Here is a 25,236-nt window from a genome sequence, read left to right as displayed (position 1 = left end):
AACAAAAACAGAGGCAACAAACAGAAAGTAAATAATGAAATGGTAGACTTAAGACCTAACACATCAATAGGTAATTAAATTTGAAATGGTCTAAATACACCAATCAAAAGCCAGAGACTGGTACATCCTTATTCAGTGATGAAAATAACTATGAAGCAGTGAAAAGACATGGGTGAATCTTAAATATTTATTGGTAAGTGAAGAGCCCAGTCTAAAAAGGCTACATAATATGTGACTGCAATTACAAATTCTGGAAAGAAGCAAATCTGCTAAACAGACATGCTAAACAGATAAGTGGCTGCCAAGAGTTTGATGTGTGTTTGTGGGGAGCATAAAATAGGAAAACTACCTGGTATTTCTTAGGGCTGTGGAAATATTTAGTATGATCTTATAATAGCGAACACAAGAAATTAAATATTTATCAAACCCCATGGGATTTTATGACAGAAGGAGTAACCTTAATGTATGAGATTTAAAAAAAAATTAGGAGATTAGGGGATTCTAGGATTGACTACCTAATGTGACAAAAGAATCTAAATGTACTACAAATGTATGGAATAGCCTCTGTAAAGGGGATCAGGGGAAAGGTTTGACCCATGTGACTGGAAATGCATGGAGCCTGTAAGACAAAAGGAAATGGGATCCACACACTGCATATTATTGTAGTGGATATTTTTTTTCCTTTGGGAGCACAAGTTAACAATCTTGAAACCACTACACATTCATGTTGGCACTGAACAATTAATAAACAGATGGCAGATAGGGAAAACCAGGTCTCTCATTGTTGGAGTAATAGGTTACAGATTAACAAAAAAAAAAATAGGTTACAGATTAACAAACAAACAAACAAACAAAAAAATAATCCATAAGGCTATGACTAGAGTGGGAGACATCAGAATGAACTCAGTTTTAATTTAATATAAATAAAGATGTTTACACGTATACATATTTATAGATATATGCATGGCATATCTCCAAATATCTCCCTGCTTTGTCACCTGAGAGAGCTTAGAGCCACGACACTCCAGTAGTAATGAGCATCCTTAATGCCAAGATCTTGGTTTTTAACACCCTTCTGGTATTAGGATAAAAGAACCAGGACTCCTTGGAAAAATGGCTGGTTCGAGGACTAGGGCAGGAAATATACTAGATGGGCCTGGAGCATCTCATAGTGACTGAAAATATGAAAGTACTCAAACAACCAAACCAATCAAAACAAAACAAAAAGACATGCACACACAAAACAAAACCACAGCTATGGGAGTAGGTCAAAAGATATAGGATACTTGGGGCACCTGGGTGGCTTAGTTGGTTGAGCATCAGACTCTTAATCTCAGCTCAGGTTTTGATTTCATGGTTGTGAATTCAAGCCCCACATTCCATGTTGGGCATGGAGCCTTCTTAAAAAAAAAAAAGATACAGGATACAGGAGCCAACTAAAAGGTATCCCAATGGCCAAAGCTGCAACCACCTGACAAAACAAAAAGCAAAACAAAACAAAACAAAAAACACAAAAATAATATTGGATCATAACTCGAAGTCTAAAAATATAATATCCATTTATCCATACTACTACAAATAAATGATTGAACAAAGGTAAAGGAAAAAGAGTAACTTCATAGTGAGAAAACCTGACCAACACTACCTCAACCAGGTGAGCAAAATTATCAACGGTGTTCAGACACGCTGCTGTACATGCCCTTGATATGGTGTTATAATAACGGCACTTCTTCCTCCCCCAAACACATCAGCCCACTGTAATCATGAGAAGAACATCAGACAATTCCCAGTTGAAGGACAATCTACAGAATAGCAGAACAGGGCTCCTCAAAACTGTCAAGATCATCAAAGACAAAGTAATCTCAGAGACCGTCTCAACCAAAAGGAGCTTACAGAGACATATCTACTAAATGTTATGTGGTATCTCTGATGGAATCCTGCAACAGGAAAAGAACATTAAGGACAAAAATCCCTAATGAATTTGAACAAGATCTGTTTCTTAGCTAGTGATAATGGTATCTATACTGGTTTATTATTTATAACAAATATACCATACTAATGTAAGGTGTTAATAATAGGAGAAAGTGGATGTGTCGTACATAGGAACTCTCTGTGTTACTTTTCCAATAATTTTGTAAATAAAGGACTGTTTTAAAATTTAAAAGTGTATTTTAAAAATAGAGATTGGCAGAATGGATTTAAAAAAAGATCCAACTATATGCTGTCAAAGAAAAAATAACTTCAAGTGTGATACCATATGTAGATGGGAAGTAAAAGGATGGAAAATATATATCATGCTAATAAAAATATAAATAAAAACCAGTATGTCTATATGAATATCAGATAAGACTTCAGAGTAAAGAATATTACTGGAACAATAAGAGATATATCACAGTCCAGAGTGCTAACCATTACACCATGGGGCAGGCACTACATTTCATAATGACAAAAGGGACCCTCCACTATGAAGACATAGAGATCACAAGCCTGTTTGCACCAAACAACAGATCTTCAAAATACATGAAACAAAAACTGCTAGAGTTGGGGGAGGAAATAGTTAAATTCACTAATTATAGATCAGGACTGTAACACCATGCTCTCTGCAACTGACAGAACTATAGGACAGAAAATCAGCAAGATACAGAAAAACTGAAGAACACTATCAAATAGGATCTCATTGGCATATACAGAACACTTCACGAAGCAAAATTTAAATACACATTATTTTCAAGTGCCCAAGGAACCTCTGCCAAAAGTGTGTGTTCCTTCACCACATCCTGGGTCCTACAATAAATCTTAAAAAAATTTAAAGTATTTGTTTATGTATGGAATATGTTTTCAGTTTAATAATGGAATCAAACTAGAAGTCAATAATAGAGAGACAACAGGAAAAATTTCAAACGCTTAAAAATTAACACATTTATCAATTATTCCTGGGTCAAAAATGTCTCAGAAAATTAAAAATATACAGAACTGAATGAAAATGAACATAGAATATACTAAAAATAAAAAAAAATCACTAAAGCAGGCACAAGAGGAAGCTTACAGTAGGAAAAATTTCAAATGCTTAAAAATTAACACATTTATCAATTATTCCTGGGTCAAAGATGTCTCAGAAAATTAAAAATATACAGAACTGAATGAAAATGAACATAGAATATATTAAAAATAAAAAAAATCACTAAAGCAGGCACAAGAGGAAGCTTACAGTACTACAAACTATAGGAAAATGGAAGGTTCTGAAATCATAATCTAAGTTCCCAAGGAAATTAGGACAAAATGGCCAAATAAATCCAAAACAAGAAGAATGAAATAATGACGATAACAGAAATCAACAAAATTGAAAGCAGGGAAGCAATAGGGAAAATCAGTAAATCCAAAAGCTGTTCTTTGAAGAGAGAAAAAAAAAAAGGTAAAACACTCTCAAAACTGAAAAAGATAAAAAAGAGAGAAAGCACAAATCACCAATATCAGGAATTAAAGAGGGGTTATCACCACAGATGCGGTAGTCATTAAAATGTTAATAAGATAACACAATGAACAAATCTATGCTCATAAATTTGGACACTTAGAAAAAACAAACTTCTCAAAATCCACACACCACCAAAAGCAAAGCAAGATAAAATAGGCAACCTGGATAGTTCCATAATGCTAAATGAAATTAAAAAGCTCCCACAAAAGAAATATTCTAGCCTGGATGATTTCTATGCAATCTTCAAAAAAAATTAAAAAGGAGAGAATATTTCCTACCTCATTCTACCAAGTTAGTATTACCCTGATACCAAATCCAGCCAAAGACAGTAAAAAACAAACAAACAAACAAACACCCCTACACACAGGCAAACAACAACAAAATCCTAGAGTGCAATATCTCTTAGGAACTTAGATGCAGATTATCCTCAACAAAGTATTAGCAAACAAAATCCAACAACATATACAAATAATTCTGTCCCATGACCAAGTGGAATTTTATTCCAGTTGTGGAAGGTTATTTCAACTTTCAAAAAACAATGTAATCCAATAGTGTAAAGAGGATAAGTCATAAGATCATGTCAGTTGATGCAGAAAAAATATTTGTCAAAGTCCGACATCCATATATGATAAGAGCTCTCAGCAAATTAGAAGTAGAGGGAACTTCTTCAACTTGAAATAAAGCCTATACCTAACATCAGAATAGTGGAAGACTGAATGCTCTTGTCCTAAAATCAGTAACAAGGCAAGTATGTTGGCCCTCACCACTCATTCTCTGTAGTTCGAACCATTCTAGTCAGCAAAATATGACAATAGAAAAGTAGGGGCTATAACAAGTAGCACAAGAGGATCTTGTGGCAGAACAGTTATGTATCTTGATGTAGTGATAGTTATGCAAAATTATGCATGTGGTAAAATTGCATAGATGTCTACACACACACACATACACACAAATGAGTACATGTAAAACTGGTGAAATCTGAATAAACTATGTATTGTACTGATTCCATTTCTTTGGCTTTGATATTATACAATATAATTATATAAGATATAACATTAGGAGGTTAGCGTGAAAGGTGTATGGGATCTCCTTGTACACTTCTATGCAACTTCCTGTGAGTCTAATTATTTCAAGATAAAAGTTTAAAAAATCAATGTATTTCACCCACTGGTAGAATAAAGGAGAAAAAATATCTTCTTTCAATAGATGAATAAAAAGTATTACAGAACATTTAAAATCCACTAATTATTTTAAAAAAGTACGAAGTAGGTAAAGAAGGAAGCTTCCTCAGTCTGATTAAAGAAACAAATGTGGGGCACCTGGGTGGCTCAGTTGGTTAAGTGTCTGCCTTTGGCTCAGGTCATGATCTCGGGGTCTTGGGATCGAGCCCCACATTCGGCTCCCTGCTTCGTGGGAAGCCTGCTTCTCCCTCTCCCACTCCCCCTGCTTGTGTTCCCTCTCTCTCTATGTCTCTCTCTGTCAAATAAATAAATAGAATCTTAAAAAAAAAAATAAAGAAACAAATGTGGCCATTTCTACCATCTCAAGTTGTGGGAAACAAAAAAGGAAAACACATCTGTATAAGTTATCTTATGTTGGTGTGGATGTTGTAATGGTAAAGATAGTATATTCATTAGCATTTGGCCATGGGCAAGGAGGTCAAGAATCAAGTAGAAGTAAAGGATTCATTTGGTCTGCCTACTATAGAATAGGAAATTGAATTTCAAGAAGAAGCCCAAGAAGAGGGAGCTCATAAAATAAAGAGGCTGGAGCTTTGAAGGAAAAAAAAAGGCCAACAAATGAAAATGCAATTTTCTTCTCATAAGGTAGTATGTGTGTAAGCAATGTCTTACGTGCATGTGTCATTGTGTGTTTGTGTGTGTGTGTGTGTGTGTGTGTGTAAAACCTGGTAAAGAGGATTTGGTCAACTGCTAGCAAAATGGTAGTTCTGAACTGGGAAACAATATATTGATAGACCTTCTATGTATTACTAAGAGCTTTCTTTGCACTGATCACATTTAGATGTGATTTTATGATTGATTAATATCTGCAGTTCCCACTAGAGGCAACCATTGTTGTATCTGCTCACCATTGTATCTCCCTTCCTAGCACAGTCCCTGATATATGGTGGCACCCAATTAATACTTGTTAAATAAATAAAACTGTTGAACTAATTCACTGGAATAAAAATAATAACAGCAATAGCTAGCACAGAGTGGTTTCTACTTAGTCGGTTTCATGTATCATGCTTTACACACATTGCTCAATTAAATTCTTGTGACAACTATGTAGATGCAGTCCCATAGTTAGTTAATCTAGTGGGGTTCCAACCGGAAGTGACTCAAAACCAGAAGAGATTGGAGAAAATGTATGCCAACAACAGGAATCCTCAAAGACACGGAGAATACTGGTGCCCGCTATTGGGAGCCTTCACAAGTTCAATTGAGATGGCACTTTAGTTGATAAATTTAGAGTACTTCAGTTTTGTTGATGAGAATACTGGCCCTCAGAAGAATTTTAACTTCCATGCATGTAAATCAATAAAAATCTTTTCTTCTGTAGCTTCTGATGTAGACTCTACTCTGGAAGACCTCCCCGCACACGATCAGATAGCTCTTCTGATATATTTTTCCATTATTTATTTCAAATTTAAAATAGAGCATTTACACCGTGATCAGTTCATTGTTTTTATTGTATAAAAACATACAGATTTAACTTTTGCCTCCAAACTGTTAAACAATTATGTCAACTTCAATTATTTAATAAGTAATCCCCCTCTCATACCTTCATCAGTGGGAGAGGATATCTATCTTATACTGAACTACTGTAGATACATGGTGTCTTTCTTGGTTTCATATGCTGTTCCTTTGCTCTTGATCTTTCTAATCCCAAACTGTTTTAATTATTGTGCTTATAAAACTTGCTATATTCATATTAAAATTCTTTTGGCTTTTCATTTAAATGATATTTTTTGGAGAGATTTCATCAGGTTGTAAAATATCCATTAGTATTTTCATTTGAATTGTCTTACATTTGTAAGTGAACTCTGGGGAGAACTGATAGCTTCAATAAATAAAAATGCATATTATAGAGTTCAGATTTTCTTAATGTAGATATTAATATCAATGTAAAATAATGTAATTAATAAAAGGCATTAAATTCACTATTTATTTTTATGTTTATCTAAAGCATTCACATCAAGAATAGTATATTTTTACCAAAATTAATGAGCTGTTGGAACGTCAGAACACTAAGAAGGAACAAATATAAAAACCTTAATGTCCTGTCAGTGACTGGTTAAAGGGCCAGATGCTATGGGTAATTTAATTGTGCTTATCGCCCAGCAGCAATCTCAGGAATGTCATGACACATGGAAGCACCTGCCTATGCTGATAAATCAAGTGATAACACTTAATAAGCTTAAGGTGCTACAATTAAATGTTACCTTGAGTGATCATCCACATCATCCAATATAAATTAGGGTAATTCTGAGTTAAGATTATCTTCTGCCTGTTCTCCCATTAAGAAACTACTTCTACTACCACTAAAAATGACGGCAGCTAGCACTTCTATCATGTTTAAAACGTGCTAGAAACTTGACTAACATCAACTCAATTATCAAAATAACCACACAAGGCCAAGTATTATCATTATGTTCATTTTACAGTTAGGAAACTCAGACACAGAGAGGTTAACTAACTTGCCCAAATCACACAGCTGGTAAGTGATAGCAAGCAATTTAAACTCATGTAGTCTGGGTCCAGGGCTCAGGGTCTTCACTCTGATTCTTTTCTGCTTCCCAGGACCCTTAGAACTCATGCCGAACTCTCAACAGCAGTTGGGTTCCTGAGATCTTCCTCTGAGGATTAGCTGAGGCCTTATTTATAGGACATTCAGGGTCAGCTTCTTCGCCTCCCCAGTTCTATGTTCCTACCTTCCTCATTCTCTTACAAGGGGTCTCTCAAAAACCTCTCCTATACACTCTGCACCCAGCTGGCCATCTCTGTTTCCAGGAAACCCAAACCAAGACACATGTTAAAAATATACTTTCATCCTCTATGGGCTCCCTGCTCAGTGGGAAGACTGCTTCTCCCTCTTCTACTCCCCTGCTGTGTTCCTGCTCTCGCTATTTCTCTCTCTGTTAAATAAATAAAATCTTTAAAAAAAATTTACTTTCATCCTCTAGACACACTGCACTTGTTCCCATTCATCCATATATTTCTAATTTACATCACCAAGAATGTCTTTAATATTATTGTGCCACTCTGAGCTCAAACTTTTAAGGTGACTCTTCATCACAAATAATATCCCAAGATTTTGTACTTACATTGAAAAGGATACAATACGAACCTGGCTAACTTGTCAAGTTTACACCTAGTTCTTCCATATGCAAACAATTTTTCCTGACAAAGTAGATCATTAATTGTTACTTTAATACATTCACAAATAGATATGCCAGGGGATGGAAATACCAAAGATAAAATAGAATCAATGGTAATACTTCAGTAAGTTCTAGTATTCTTGTCAACAGATAAGACAGCACTAGGGACTGTGCAGAGGAAATATCTCCAGCTCCAAAGGCTAGGGAGATGCAGGAACAGAGTTGGAAAAGTATTTAAACTTTCTAATTGTGCCTTCCATGGCTTTGTGCCAAAACTCAGGGTCCATGCATAGTATATGTTATGTGGCTTTGTGCTTCTTGAAATATAATTATTTGTAAAAGCTAAGTTACACTAAAATGATACTTATTTTGCTTCCTCTGATTATGTTTGCTACACAGAAAGAAAGAAAAAATTTAAATTTAGATCTACTGAGGTTCTGACACAGAAAAGGTCTTATTATGTTACCATGAAAATTACAAAACGACCAGTGGAGGGAAGAGGCATGATATAGAGAGAATGGAAGGAGGCCAAAAAGCCCATTTAAAATCATAGTCATAATTAAATTATTCCTAATGTCACATAATATTCTTTCTTTGAAGCACTTATGAGATTCTTTTTCAAAATGATTTATTCTTGTTACTTATACTGTGACCCTACCAACATTTTCCTCAATCCATTAAATATTCTGCACGTAAGGAAAATCCTTTGGTTTATTTTGAAGAGGCACATTTGGTGTTTATTTTCTATGCTCAGCCAATGACCTCATGAACATCTATTTGACACTAAATCAGCCTTGAAGCATCGCTTTCTTTTATATTCAAAACACAGTTTCCTTTGAAACTACTTACTCTTAAGAACCATAAACTTTATTTAGTGGAGTATGTTTTTAATTTTCAGTAGTTTCACATTGTTTGCACTCATCTTGTTCCCTTTGTTATCAACATGATTTCAACAAATACCATAGATAATTTCTATTTTCATTGAGCTTTAAGGAGGTTATTAGAAAGCAGAGGTGGCCTATGTAGTGTTGCATTCAAAGAACAGTTATAGACTATTCAAATGATCAGCTTACTATGGATGAGAAAACATGAACAGAAGCCAATTTTCAAAGGGAAGCTGATCTGTTTCATCAAATTAAAAAAAAGAACTCTACAAATATGCAGGATAGCGTTGAAAGGAAACTTAACTACCACCATCTTTTAAAACTAAAAACTGAGCAGATATATATTATTTGTTAGCCTCTTCAGAGTACCCAGTGGTAAATTTATGTTGAATTGGAGAGCAGTATGGGCTTCAGATAGACGGCCAAAAAACAGTTGGTTTGTTAGTTTCTTAGGCTTGAAGAAGAAGACAGGAAATGTTAGAGGGGTAGATCTGGAAGTTATCCACATATGTTTGATATGTTAAAGAAGCATATCATACAACTTAAAGAATACAGATGACATAAAAACAGATCAGACTAATCTCATTATCATATATATAATCTCATTATCATATATATATATCAATATATATCATATATATATCATATATTCAGTTACTTCAATAAAATCAGTAAGTATCTTGGCAGCAAATGACCATTTATTATACATTTTCTGATACCTGAGAAAGAAATGTAGTTAGACATTTACCAAAGACTTAGCAAAAGTTTCCTAAAGTAATTTAACAATATCTGTGTGGGCTTGGTAACTTTACAGGCCTACCTCATTTTGTTGGGTTTCACTTTATTGCATTTTGCAGGTATTGCTTCTCTACAAATTGAAGAATTGTGGCCACCCTGCTTCAGCAGCAGGTATATTGGTGCCATTTCTCAAACAGCATTTACTTACTTAGTGTCTCTGTCACATTTTGATAATTCTCACAATATTTCAAACTTTTTCATTATCATTATATCTGTAATGGTAATCTGTGATCAGGGATCTTTGATGTTACTACTGTAATTGTTTTGGGGTGTCACAAGCCATGCCCATTACTATGAAGAACTTAATAAATGCATGTGTTCTAACTGTTCCACTGATGGGCCATTCTTCCATCTTTCTCCCTCTTCTCAAGCCCCTCTATTCCCTGCGGTAGAACAACATTGAAATTAGGCCAATTAATAACCTCCAGTGGCCTCCAAGTGTTACAGAAAAAGTCATATATCTTTCACTTTAAATCAAAACCTGAAATGATTAAGCTTAGTGAGGAAGGCATGTTGAAAGCAGAGAAAGGCTGAAAGCTAGGCCTCTTGCACAAGTTAGCCAAGCTGTGAAGGCAAAAAAAGTTCTTGAAGGAAATTAAAAGTGCTATTCCAGTGAACACATGAATGATAAGAAAGCAAAACAGCCTCTTGCTGATATGGAGAAAGTTTTAGTGGTCTGGACAGAAGATCAAATCAGTCACGATATTCCCTTAAGACAAAAGCTAATCCAGAATAAGGCCCTAACTCTCCTCAGTTCTATGAAGGCTAAGAAACATGAGGAAGCTGCAGAAGAAAAGTTGGAAGCTAGCAGAGGTTGGTTCACCAGGTTTAAAGAAAGAGGCCATCTCCATTAACACAAAAGTGCAAGGTGGATCAGCAAGTTAACCAGAAGATCTAAAATAATTCATGAAGGTGGCTATATTCAACAACAGATTTTCACTGTAGATGAAAGAGCTTTCTATTGGAAGAAGACACCATCTTGGACTTTCATATCTAGAGGGGAGAATTCAATACCTGTCTTCAAAGCTTCAAAGGAAAGACTGAATCTATCTCTTGTTGGGGGCTGATACAGCTGGTGACTTTAAGTGGAAGCCAATGCTCATTTACCATTCTGAAAATCCTAGAGCCCTTAAGAATTATACTAAATCTACTCTGCCCATGTTCTATAAACGGAGCAACAAAGCCTGGGTCACGTCTGTTTAACCACATAGTTTAGTGAATATTTTAAGCACACTGTTGAGACCTACTGCTTAGAAACAAAGATTTCTTTCAAAATAATACTGCTAATTGACAATGCACATGGTCACCCAAGACCTCTAATGGAGATGCACAATGAGATTCATGTTGTTTTCATGCCTGCTAACACAACATCCATTCTGTACCTGTGGATCAAGGAGTAATTTCAACTTTAAGTCTTATTATTTAAGAAATACATTTTGTAAGGCTATAGCTGCCACACATAGTGATTCTTCTGATGGATCTGGGCACAGTAAACTGAGAACCTTCCAGAAAGTTTTCACCAGTCTAGATGCCACTAAGAGCATTTGTGATTCGTGGGAAGAGGTCCAAATATTAACATTAACAGGAGTTTGGAAGTTGATTCCAACCCTCATGGATGACTTTGAGGGTTTCAAGACTTCAGTGGAAGGAAGTAACTGCAGATGTTGTAGAAACAGCAAGGGAACTAGGATTAGAAGTGGAGCCTGAAGATGTGATCAAGCTTGAATGGATGAGGAGTTGCTGCCTATGGATGGTTTCTGGAGATGGAATGTACATCTGGTGAAGAGGCTGTGAAGATTGTTGAAATGACAACAATGGATTTAGAATATTCCATAAACTGAGTTGATAAAGCAGCAGCAGGGTTTGTGAAGACTGACTCCAATTTTGAAAGAAGCTCTACCGTGGGTAAAATGCTGTCAAACAGCATCACATGCTACAGAGAAATCCTTCACAAAAGGATGAAACTTCATTGTTGTCTTATTTTAAGAAATTGCCTCCTTAACCTTTAGCAATCAGCACACTGATCAGTCCGCAGCCATCAATATCAAGGCAAAACTTTCCATCAGCAAAAAGATTATGACTTATTGAAAGTTCAGATGGTGGTTAGTATTTTTTAGCACTAACATACTTTTTTTAACTAAAGAATTTTTAAAATTAAGGTATGTATACTTTTTTTAGACATGCTATTGCACGCTTAATAAACTACAAAATAAACATAACTTTAATCTGTACTGAGAAACCAGAACATTCGTTTGACTTGCTTTACTGCGGTATTCAACTTATTGTAGTAGTCTGGAAACAAACCTGCAATATTTCTGAGGTATGGCTAAATAGGAAATAGGCTAACTTTTTCAGAGTGGCCATATCGTTTTGCATTCCCAGCAGCAGCATTGTATAAGAGTTTAGTACCTCTACATCCATTCTAACACTTGGCATTGTCTATACCTTTTATTTTAGTAATTGTAATTATTATGGTTTATGACTTCTCGAGCTTTTAATGTGAAAATATATATGATTAATGTCTTAGTATATAATATTGAAGGCTTTATTCTCCACATATATTTACCCACAATTCTCCAATGTGGCTTAGGTTGTTGATAAATTTACTGATTTGTTTAAAAGTGATTCAAAATGCATAAGAAATGAGCCTTTGGATGTGGAGAATAAGGAGATCCAATATTGAGAACTTAGGAAGACAAAATATTCTTTTAGAACCACCTGCCCTATCCACCCTCCCAAAAAACTTACATGACGGGTTATGTAATCTTTATTTTCAGTAATCTTTATAAAATGATAAAGATTGGCAAAAGCGAAGTAAGTTTAGAAATGAGATTTTTTTTCTAAATGTATGATCTGAGAGTAGATAGTTTCCAAAAGTTATGAGTTATTAACATGCTTTAATTCTTTAAAGGGAAAGGTGTAAAGGAGGATGGAATATTAAAATGCATTAGACTGATGTGTTTGTGAGCATTTAGAAAATAAAGCAGCAGACATGTGATCTCAGAATGGAAGATTTAGAACAAACCATGTCAAAACTGGATCAATACATGAAGGGAATGTATAGAATTAGATATTCTTAATTTCAGGCAAATATATGACAAAATATCTAAAGATAATATTATGAGAAAAGGTTGCAAGTGGACCCAGAGCTGATTATATACTTTAACCAGAGAATGCTGATTAAGGGATTGATAGCAATCTCAAAGCAGTCTTAAGAGATTTTGGTAATACTGTTTCCTCATTATGAGGAGTATGTTGTCAGGAGTCCAATAAATACTTGGAAACAGAAGAACTGCTCTTCATTTTTCCTTCTTCCTCTACTCAATTTTCTATTCCCACCAGGCTTTCTTTTTCTGATTATGCATTATCTGACTTGTAATTTCTCCAAAGCTACACATAATAGACACTTAATCCAAAGTGAGACAAAAGAAAAAAGCTAATGTAGTTAACAGACCTAGACCATCATAGGTAATGGCCCTCCATGGTATATCTCCTCTATTCCATGACCAGGCAATTAGCATTGTTCTATAGTTAAGGGCTTGGCTGAGACCTTATCTAGGGCTCCTGATACTGAAGCAAATGATCTTCTGTGTACATATGAACCCCTAAATTTTATTTAGCTCCCTACCACCAGATGTTTTTTGATAATTAGTCCCATAATCTTACATTTGTGAACAGTATGCTCCATTAACCAAATTTCCAAAGATAAGTTTCTTACTAAGACCAACACAAAACTGCATGTTCAATAAGTCAATTATGTAGGAAACCCAAATGCACCTATATTTCTGAGGTTCTACAAAGGGAGCCTCATTAAAAACAAAGGTCGGCCCAGTGTATAAATTAGAGTCATTAATTTCAGATAAGTCATATAGCTATAATGCTAATTAAATATATAAAATATGAAGTCAGAAACCACTCTTTCACCATTTTGTTTACTTTATTCTAATTTTATCCTTCAAAAACTCTGTAATATATCATTTTTATTTTATTAAAATCTTAATATTAAAATTTAAACAGTGAGCTATAGTCATAGGATATTTTGAATAACTTTATGTAACCATAGCATTAATAAAATGGTTATTCATCTCTTTACTATTTTCCTCTGTGTTATACAGTTAGAAATACCTAATGAATTCTTGCATTAAATTTATTGAAAAAATCTATATTATCTCCTTTAATCATCATATAACGAGATGGACTGGCTTAGGTAAAGCTAAGATTGAGGATTATGTCACTTTTACAAAATGTCTTAACAGAACCACCATTTCTCACTTTATCCTATTACCCTCATTCCTAAATACTTAAGATCAGATGTATTTTTTGACACCTATAGGCATTATTACCAAAGATCTTAGTTTGAAACATGTATGTTGCCAGGAAGGGGAGAAAGTTCAAAGATGTTTTCGTATCAATCAAAGCATTAATATCCACTGACAATTTTGGTGGATTACCTACCCATGGTGTTGAGAAGTAGAGGCCAACACCCTACAGGGATGGTCTTTAAAACCATAACACAGAGCACTCTTAAGTGGAGCTGGCCTCATAGAACTATGATTGATCCCAGACTAGGGCATGGAGTACCTGGAAGGAGAAGGAGGACAGAAGCTAGCAAGGATTGGAAATGACTAGCCAAACCATCTATTTCACAATTTGGTCTAGGCTCCAGGAAGAAAAATCCTTAGCATCCCTTGATTCTGCATGTCTAACACTACAAATACTTGAGAATTTAATTGAATATTTGAGATAATGCATTTTTCTGTTTTTAAGTTAATAACAAACAGTAACACCTCAAAAGTAATATAATGATTCAGGATGTTCAAACAATTATATGAAATACTCCTGTGAGGGGCGCCTTTGTGGCTCAGTCCTTTAAGCATCCAATTCTTGATTTGGGCTCAGGTCATGATCTCGGGGTTATGAGATGGAGCCCGGCATTGAGCTCCCCGCTCAGTGGGGAGTCTGCCCAAGATTCTCTCCACCTCTCCTTCTCTTGCCCCCTACCCCATCTTCAAGCGCTCTCTCTCAAATAAATAAATTTTTTTTAAAAAATGAAATACTCCTATGATAAAACTTTTCAAAACATGCACACTATTGTCTTTTCTTCAGACACTGTAATTCTTGTTACATCTGAGTTACACAGATTAAGGGTCCTAATTTTTACTAATGCCAGCTTTCTCCTAATATCACAGTCATCTGCTTTGATGTATTATTTTCTCAAATTGATTAATTAATATTAGTTTAATTAATTAATTAATATTAACAATGAGCTCTGAAACATCAATAATGCATTTGATCATTTAAAATGTGTGTCCCATACTTAACCTAAGTGTTTCGTTGATCTATTCTCCCAGATTTGTACAGACTATTTTACATAAAATATTCATTCTTATTAAGTTGTCCCAGATTATTACAGCATTCTTTAAGTTAAAAAAAATGAGTCAATGACAAAAAACATAAATTTGGTATGTGAGAATAATCTGTAACCTTCTACTTTTTATATGTCTTACACCATCTGCAGTCAATTAAGCGATTCCCAGGTGTTCACAGTAATTGCTTTAACGCAAGAATACATGTCACTTTAGGGGTCATTAAATATTTATTATAAAACCCTCATCTACATTTTTCTCCACTCATTTAGGGACAAAACATGCTGATGTTTAGTTTTGACAAAATAAAAAAAAATGATTTTACATGTTGAATTAAAAATAGTTTTTTTATAAGTCAAAATTTGGTGAAAGAATAAAAACAATGATGCTGATCCAGTTGTGCTTATTTAAGTGAATAGTGAGGAATTTAATGGGTCAGAGGATTCATTAACTAATTTCCTCTCTAAAGGTAAAAACAGATTTTACATTCAGGAAACAACCATGGAGATAATCTAGCATAATACTCATTTCATAGATAAGTAAAACCAAGAGGTTTGGCCAATTGTACAGAATTATTTATGTACAGATCAAATAAAAATTACAATAACTAACATATACATGAAGTGGTCCAAGTACTTCACATCTGTTCACTTACTCAATTTTCACATCTACTGTAGGAGATGGACACTCACGTTATCTGCATAGAAGCTTGGAGTATGGAGGATGCCCTGAGTAACCTGGTCACAGTGCTGGGAAGTGACAGATCTGGGATTTAATTGGCTCCAGAATCCATGCTCTTAACTATTAAAATATAATTCCTTTCTAAGACTACTTTCTGGCTAAAGTATGATTTCTAGGTGAATATATTCTTCTAGAACATTTTGATATATAAATTATATGATTACACTCATGATATTATTATTAGTGAAAAATCCACCTATTCCTGTGTTTTGAAAATAGTTTTCACTGAACTTATGTTCTGATGTTTTTTGGTTTTCTATAACATCTCTTAATAATTAGTCATAATCAAAGTGCCTTTCTAGCAAGGGTGTTTTGTGACACGCATTGTGAAATCTTTGGATATACAGATTAACTTAAGTATGTGGAACATTAAAAAATGCTCATGGCTTCAGGACGCCTGGGTGGCTCAGTTGGTTGAGCGACTGCCTTCGGCTCAGGTCATGATCCCAGGGTCCTGGTATCGAGTCCCGCATCGGGCTCCCTGCTCTGCGGGGAGCCTGCTTCTCCCTCTCCCACTCCCCCTGCTTGTGTTCCCTTTCTTGCTGTGTCTCTCTCTGTCAAATAAATAAATAAAATCTTTAAAAAAAAATGCTCATGGCTTAATCAATCTAATAAACATTATTGTATAATAAATTCTTAATAGTAACATAGTTATTATTAAAATTATGTGATTAAATTATGTGATTAATTTTAGAAATTATGTGATTTTATTCACTGCTTGCATTACTGAAGGTTTATTTTGCCATGATAGGTGACAAGTAAATATTTTTAGAAAAGCTTCTAGACTCAAATTACCTTGTAGTCTATTGCACTGAATAAAATGCTGATGTCTCAAACACTCCTTCGGTGTGTAGTAGCAGATTCAAAATGTTTAAGTGTTATGCTGGCTTTCTTTCCCAATATTTTCCTTACACCAATTCTATGGGGCAGCCCGTGTGCTCTGTGTGTGTGTGTGTGTGTGTGTGTGTGTGTGTGTGCGCGCGCGCTTGCGCGCGTGCGCGCGTGCGCGCCTGCCTGTCTTCGATGTTGGAAATATACTGAGGTGGGCAGAGAGGCATCAACACAGTTAAGAGTCTTAGGGTCTTCAGTTTTTACTAAAGGATATCAATTTTATCATCAGTTCACTTCACTTCTGAACTGAAAAGACTCAGCCACAAACTTTAATATTTTGGGTCCTCACTTCATCTGACCAATGACAAGCCCAGGTCCCAGGTGAAAATATCTATCATAAGGAATATTTAATAGGCAGAGAAGCCTAAATATTTATCCCTGAATTAAGTTGAACTGGTAAACATGTTCCATTTCTTGCTCCCACAATTATTTTACCTAGCGGCACTTTGTGGTCCCGCTCTGAGCATTCCTTAAAGCACCACGCCATAGTGTTGGCAGGCCAATGCTTCTAACAGGCTACACTGTATCATCCAGTTTTCTTTCTATTAAACAACGTGTACATTTTGTTCAGTGTATGTGAGAAAAAAACCCTGGTTTTCCATAAAAAGCCCCGATGTTTCTCCTTAAACATAGTAGGATCATGTCATTAGTCACGTTTCTCTTTACACCTTTACTACCAGGAAGGTAATGTGGCTTAATTAATCATTATACAGGATACAAATAGTTTCCATAGGGATAAAGAAGGTACTAATTTTTAATGTAATTTTGTATATATGTACATTTTAATTTTTTATCTCTTTATAAACTTATGATATTTTAAAAATGGTTGTTTCATCATATGGACTTTATTATTAGTGTATACAGACTCAAAATCCTGAGAAAACAAATCAAAGAAAAATATTCTCCTTACAGAATCTTAGTGCCTAGTTGTTCTCATCAAGCATATCTTCTCTTATCATAAATAAAGCAAATTTGATTTTAAGTGTATATAGCTAATTGACAGCTGCTAGAAAAGGCACAGAACCAGTAATGATGCACACCTGCCACTCAATACTCCCACTCCCTGACTGGCTGTCTTGTAAATCCCCTGGGGCAATGAAGGTAAGTACCTCAGACCTCAGAAGAAACCAAAAAGTCAACTCTGCTGCAGAAGTTGCCTCTAATTGTTTTTTATTTTATGTGGTGTTTAATCCTCAAAATGTGAATTATGAAAAGCAAACTAGTACCAAATGTTAATATCATTTTGTTTAATTTCTAGCAAATGACACACTGTCTTATTACCATATAGTAAGACTTATTTAAGGCAGCCATGACTTGCAGGTTTGAAGAAGTAATGAAGAAAGACAGAAAAATGAGAAATTACAGATTGTAATTAAGGTTTCTATATAATTTGGATATGTCACTGATTCTTGATAAACAGAAATGAAAATATCCAAGATGAGTCAATGATTCTGACAATAAAAGTTACCAGTTCCTGGGAGTGAATTTATTCTCCAAAATTTACCGAGCATTAAATAAGGAGAATTATGATGATATATGACACCTTAGATGAAGCATAAGATTGTGACTCTAAGCAGATTTTAAAAGTAAATAATCAGAACAATGACATTCCAATTGTTTAATACCCAATTAGTATTAATGTTTTACTGAGATAATGTTATAGACATGAAATTACAGACCTTCTTATCATGCTTAGCCACAGGACCATATAGCAGCTATTCTGGGTTTCCTAAACATGATCGCTTATGACTGAAATTTAAATGAGGGAGACTACCAAAAAAAAATATGTAAAACAAAACTAGCTCTGCCCATTAATATTACTGTTTGTTCAACTTTTCAGTTTATCTTCCTTTTACTTTTAGCCTCCAGTATTCAACTGATGATGCCTAGTGACCAACTCTTATGATGTGAATGTTATGTAAAATAAAATTGAATTATTATAAATATAGTGCAATTATATTTTTTTGAAATACATATATGCTAAAATATAAATTGCATTTTTGGCTTCATTAAAGCAAATAGCATATCGAAAAGTGTTTAATATACCTACAAAAGAAGTAGACACAATCAAATTCATGTTTATAAATCTCACATTTCAAATGCCATATTCTTGTGTAATTTAAAAAGAACTATTGGAAATATACTTTTATATTAAAGTGCTCATTAATTTTTCATTAAGATAAGGACAACTCATTCCTTGAGATTATAGTTTACTACTTATAATATACTTGGAAATATACTTTTATATTAAGGTGCTCATTAAGTTTTCATTAAGATAAGGACAACTCATTCCTTGAGATTATAATTTACTACTTATAATATACTTGGAAATATACTTTTATATTAAGGTGCTCATTAAGTTTTCATTAAGATAAGGACAACTCATTCCTTGAGATTATAATTTACTACTTATAATATACTTTTATATACACACATATATTATCAATATTAGGTAATCTCCCCACAAAAATACAGCATTCTAAAGATATTTTGACAGTTACACACAATCAAATCTTTTTATTACTTTACACAATTACAACTGACTTTTTATTTGCCTGTTTTCTTATAAAAATTGACTCAAATAATAATGCCAGGTAATATGAATCACTAATTTTTTGACAATATGAGAAAACAATATTTTATCATTAACTTATATTTGTAACTTCTAAAGCCTATAAATCTTAAAATATAAATAATCTCAATACCATATTTATAAGTAATTGATAAATGTTAAGATTTATTATATTCAACTAATATGTCATTTCTAATTTACATTAGCAGATAATATCTCTCAGGAAATTATTTACCTAAAACAAAGGATACATAGACCACATGATGTTATACCTCATGTGTTTTATTCTGTTTACTATAACTTAACGTACACTAGGGAGGTATTTGTTAGAAAAATGGTGCATTTCATAATTCAAGAGTAGTAACAACAAAATACATGTGATTGTCTCATAGTAACACATTGACAAGAGTAAGAACTACCAAATAGAGGAGACTATAATTAGCTTGTGAAAAATCAAATCTTATGCAAGATAGTTGGGCTGAAAAAGGATGTCTAGTTTTATATTAGAGAAATAATAAACTTTTGCTTTCCCCAATTTAAACAATCACAAAGCTTCAAGTGGAGTAAGATGGTATGAGCAATCTTTACCCCCAAAGCACTCACCTACTGTCAGCTGTCCAGTTAACTGCCCCATGTGATTTCTTGCATTCACTGTTACATTCCTGTCAGACTGTAAGACCAGTGGACTATCCTGGGAAACATGCATAAAATAAAGAAATCAAATAAAAAATAGAAATAGAGTCAAACTTAATCTCTAAAACTATACTGCATTTGTTTGGGTATTACCAAAATTTTTTTCTTTGTTTTATATTAAGCATTTATTTTAACATCCCAAATATTGACTGGACAATATGAAAAAAAAATACAAGTGTTTCATCATAACTACTTGACAGGATAGGAATGTTTCCACTTTAATAAATGGACATTAACTATTTGATGCAATAATTTCCAACTCTACCAATTGCTGTACGTCCAAGGTATAGACACTCCTCCCCTCTCCATCTCCCAGTGGAATATAAGTCTACCTATGGAGATGTTTTAGACCCTACCCAAATGAGGAAGTTCCTTTTTAAGTTGAATTTGCAACTTTCAGGTCCCAGCTGAAATGCATCTCATCAAAATTGCCTCCCCTACAAATTCATTCAATCCCCAAACTCCCAGTCTCCATTTATTTTGTTCAAAGCACTTATCACAAGGCAAATTTATTTTGCATATATATGTGTTTACTTGGTTTTGTTTGTTTCTGTCACAGAAGGAAATGTCCATGGGACAGGGAGCATGACAGTCATGTGTATATAATTATATCCTCACTACTTAGCATCCTGCTGGAAAAAAAGCATTTACTAGGTATTTATTGAGTGGGTAAATAAATTTTCATAATAAATGATATTAGCTTGTTTATTTACCTCATGTGGAAATGCCCTGTAAATTATAGAATGGCTTATGTAGGGAAGTACATAAAATGTAAGAATATAAGATGTTTGCCTGGAAATTCTCATTTAGAATATCTAACTTTGGTTAGATGTTTACTTTTATCACTAATTTAGCATTTAACAGTGAAATAATTTATTGAAGGATATGGCCTTCAGAACCTGCATATTGAGCTTTTGCCACCACTGCCTCAGACAAGTAATTTACAGCTGCCTAGATTTTCATTTTTATGATCTAAAACATAAGCAAGGTGATCATTTACAAACTGTCCATCCATTCATTCATCAAGTATTTCTGAGTGCTCACCATGCAGGCTGTAATGTTCTAGAGGTTTGGGACATCTCAGTGATCAAAACAGAACAATACCTGCCCTCATGGAGCTTTTAATCCAGGTAAAAAAATTCTATGAAAATCTCTCCCAATACCATCCTCACAATCTAGGTGGTATGTCACTTCTATGTAAATGTAAATACACAAGTGTTTTTATATATAAGCTATATAAAAACTCTTTCAAGATTAGGATTTGAGATTTGTGACTTGGAGATACATAGAAGGACTTTATAGGCTTTTTCCTAAAGCAGATTTGTACCACATCTGACTAGATACAAAGCACTGAGTAAAGAAGTACACACACACACACACACACACACACACACACAAACACACTGCGTGCGTGCACGCTTTCTTTTAAAAGTGGGTTTTAGTACTATGGGTTAACTAAGATTTGATTTTTTTAATTAATTTTCCATGTTTTGAAGAATATGTTTATTCTGTAAAGTGGGACTTGGTTTACAAAAACCACTATAGTTAATTTCATTCTCTGTTTTTCTTACTACAACTCATGTCTTTGTGCCACAAATCAAAAATGTTATCTATACATTTAAAAAAAATATATATATATATATAGTGCTTTTTCCATAGCTATTTCTAGGCTGCAGTCATCCATCTTTGAAAATATCTAATGTATTTTAAGTTAATTCCATCTTTCCTTTTGAGCAATGTGTTCAAATTCTGTTTACAGCATAGGTCATGGACTAAGGAAGGACTACATGCAATTATACCCAGTAAAGATACTGCACAAAGTACAGGGTTCTTAAAAGCAGACACAGATTCTATTTTAGGGTGGTAGAATTAATTACATGTGACTCATGCATTTCAAAAGGGGGTTTTGAATCCAATAAAATTAATATGAATGTAAGAAACAGCAAAGCCTATAAAGTAACTTGCAGTTCAAAACACCATAAAAATACATTGGTTGAATTTTAATTCCAATTGTTTTAATATTTTTATAAAATAACATACAATTAATGTTTAGATTTTTAAAAGTTGATGACAATATATACTTTTATTTGCTTTGCTAGACCTAAATTTCTATGAACTATAGCATAAAAAAGCATAACCATTAACACTGTAATTTCAGGACTATGTAAGTATATTAAAATAATTATTGTCTTACTAAATATTTTAAGATGAGAGATTAGTCCATTATAAAAGGCAATATGAATTTCATCTGGTTTAGTAGACAGACTTGAGTTACAAGTAAGAAATCTAATCATTATATGTCTTTGTTTACATTTTAATCTACTTTTCCCTTACTGTAACCACAGAAATGAGGTTCTTCCCCAGCATTCATCCCTTTTCTTCCCATGAGTCCACTAAATTTCCCCTCAGAATTAAATATTTATATCTAAATTAAAACTTCACTATGATAAAAATAGCAATCTTTTTACTAAAACTCGAAGCATATAGCTATCAGGAGTAATGAACAATTCTGTATGCTGTATTCACGTAAACATTACTATGTTATTATGTTATACTGACTTGTTAAAATATAATTAGGTGAGCTGAATGAAAACAAGTAACTATTGGGGTGCCTGACTGGTTCAATCGGAAGAGCATGCAACTCTTGCTCTCGGGGTCATGAGTTTGAGCCCCACCTTGGGTGCAGAGATTAAATAAACAAACTTAAAGAAAACAAGTAACTATTTTTGTTAAACAGAAGGTAATGCATGTAAGTTAATCATCTTCACTGAAAAATCACACTATGTTTTCTGCATTATATATCAGGACAGTGACATCTCTGGGGCTTAGAACCATGTCTCATGCATGACCTATTATATAACACCCGCTCAGTACTAATTCAAATATACATATGTGATAAAAATCTACATGATAAAAATGATAGCAACATCCAAAGAAGATAGAATCCCCAGCAATCTATAAATCTAATACTAAACACATTTTTTAGGTAAAAATTGGTACCAAGAAACTACCTCTTTCCAAAAAAAAGATTGACATTTAAGAATGCTTTATATCTCCTTTCTTGTGTTCATCTCTCCAAAGGTCTACGTGTAAGAAAATAATTTCCACTAAGAAATCATTGCTTTCCACTCTCTGCTCTACATTCCCTCCTTACAGTCCTTTGTCTTATATTCCTGTATTCCAAGACTTTGAAGGCTAGTGTCTAATTTCAGATATTAAAAGAAGCATAGCAGTACTCTCTTATAGCTTATTCTTGCTGAAAATATCAAGGGGAGAAACTTATTTGGTAGTATTATCTCATGGAGGAGGAATAAGACATATAAATTCTGTGTGAGGTTAAGTAAGTAGGTGGCATATTATTCTGCACAATATAGTAATATAGATATCTTTTCTTTTTGGAGAAAAAAGTCTTCATCTTTTGTTTCAAATATCTGTCCTCCCAAACCAGGAAATCTCCTGGCAGGTATATCCCAGTGTTCTGGAGTTGCCCTGTATCTCAGCTGTAACTCTAGGAAACCTATCTGCCTTCTTAGCTACTCTTGAGACAAAGCAGGTGGGAGACTCAGGGAGAAAAGCAATGGTACCATTAAGTGGGCCTGAAAACCCCTGCTTATGATTCTTTCATGCACACATTCTTTACGCCGAGGGCCTGATTGGAACCTTGCTAATGGTTTTAGAAAAATAATGCAATATGTCCTTCTTACTTCAATGTTTTTGTCAGAGGCAGTGCAAGTGAATAAGGTAAAACAAAAACAAAAACAAAAACATTCCTTTCTTCTCATTTTTATTGTGTCCACCTTTTTTTATCTTACGTATTTACTGATTACCTATAATGTGTCCAGCTCTTTGCTAGTTACTGGGTAAAAAACAGAAACAAGGGGACAAACCTTCTTTTCTTATGGAGTTCATAACCTACCACATAAAGCTAGACAATTAACCACAAAAATTAAAAAAAAAAACAATGTTACTAGTAGTAAGCTGCTGTAATAGAGACTTTTCTCACAAAGTGTAAGTTATACTGATGAGAAGAGACTGTTTCTGTATACACATAAGTTATACTGATTGTATACTGTTGTATGTACATGAGGCACTTCATTCTTTCTTCCACACCTATTAAGTTGTAGAAATAGTAGTCAGAGCAGCTAGCACCTACTGACACTTAACTCATGCCAGACTCTGTTCTGAACACTTTACATGTATGAGCTCATCTACTCAGTAGCTTAAAATAAAACCACCCATGACAGTATCAAGAAATAAACTGGTTGCAAGACAGACAGTGCACCCCCTGTTTGAGTTCAAGTAGTGCGTCTGCCAAATACTTTCTGCTTCACTTGGCGAGTCACTCAACATCTCTGAACCATGATTGCTTTATCTGCAAATAGGGTAATAATACATAATTTGTGGGCTTTTTGTAAGGAATTAATGAGATGATATATACAAAATGCTTAGATTAGCAGCCAGCCTTTGCTGAAGGTCCTATTAGTGTTTTGCTTTTATTATTTATTCCTCACTGTAATTATAGTATTCTAATAATAGTACTAGCTACTATCATTTCTATTTTACAAATGAATAAACTCCAGCAAAGAAAGTATAAGTCACTTGCTCTAAACCAACATGGATAATAAATGACAGAGCAAATATTTGAACCCAGCAATTTGGATCTAGAATCTCCCTTGTCAACCACTATGAGATACCGCCTCTCTGGTGGTGATTCAGTTCTAGGCTTTCTACAATGTCAGATCAAAATGTGAAAATAAATTTAAAAGTAAGTGAAGAAAGTATAATTTAAAATTAAAAGGACAATCTGATACATACACTGTCTTAGAATATAAGACGTGACCTCCACACTGCCATCATCCACGTTTCAGTAAGAGTCTGGTTCATTTTGTTTCATTCTGTTTTCTCAGTTTCTAGAGCAAGAGTATATACTCCTGAACTGCCCTCTGCACCCATATTTTAGAATGTATCACCCACCCTACTTGCTATCCTAAAAGAGAACATAATTAATGATCTGTATTGTTTGGTGTAAATGTCATGCATTTGGCATGTCATTGTTTGAATTTATACAGTTCGACCTGAGTTTTACCAGGTGAGGTTTCTTATCCTCACTGACTGAAATTATACAACTTTGCAATAAACTTCCATTACCCCCCAAATTCTCTATCTCCCTTCTCCTCAATATTCAATCAGCTATGTTAGGAGTGTCTCTTAAGTATACCCTTTCCTGTCTTTCCTGTAACCACTCCTGTAACAGACTCACAGCTCACGTCGCAACAACCACCTTTTCCTTACATTGATTCTTCATATCCAGTGGTATTTTTCTAAAACATTTTTTTTAAAGATTTTATTTATTTATTTGAGAGAGAGAGAATGAGAGACAGAGAGCATGAGAGGGAGGAGGGTCAGAGGGAGAAGCAGACTCCCTGCCAAGCAGGGAG

The 25,236-nt window shown here is 34.2% G+C and overlaps 1 protein-coding gene across 2 annotated transcripts in view; it reads right to left on the bottom strand.

Annotated features, from left to right (window-relative positions):
* The window catches only part of SGCZ (sarcoglycan zeta), a 432,583-nt gene that overhangs the window by 86,429 nt on the left and 320,918 nt on the right, over window positions 1–25,236 (bottom strand). For both annotated transcript variants that reach the window (XM_021694220.1, XM_021694221.1), the window contains exon 3: window positions 19,709–19,796. In XM_021694220.1, coding sequence (XP_021549895.1) covers window positions 19,709–19,796 — 88 coding nt within the window. The remainder of the gene's footprint in view (window positions 1–19,708; window positions 19,797–25,236) is intronic.

The sequence above is a fragment of the Neomonachus schauinslandi genome, chromosome 2, assembly GCF_002201575.2.
Source record: "Neomonachus schauinslandi chromosome 2, ASM220157v2, whole genome shotgun sequence".
NCBI lineage: Eukaryota > Metazoa > Chordata > Mammalia > Carnivora > Phocidae > Neomonachus > Neomonachus schauinslandi.
The sequence above is the reverse complement of the archived record's forward strand: the minus strand, read 5'-3'. Positions and strand labels throughout refer to the sequence as shown.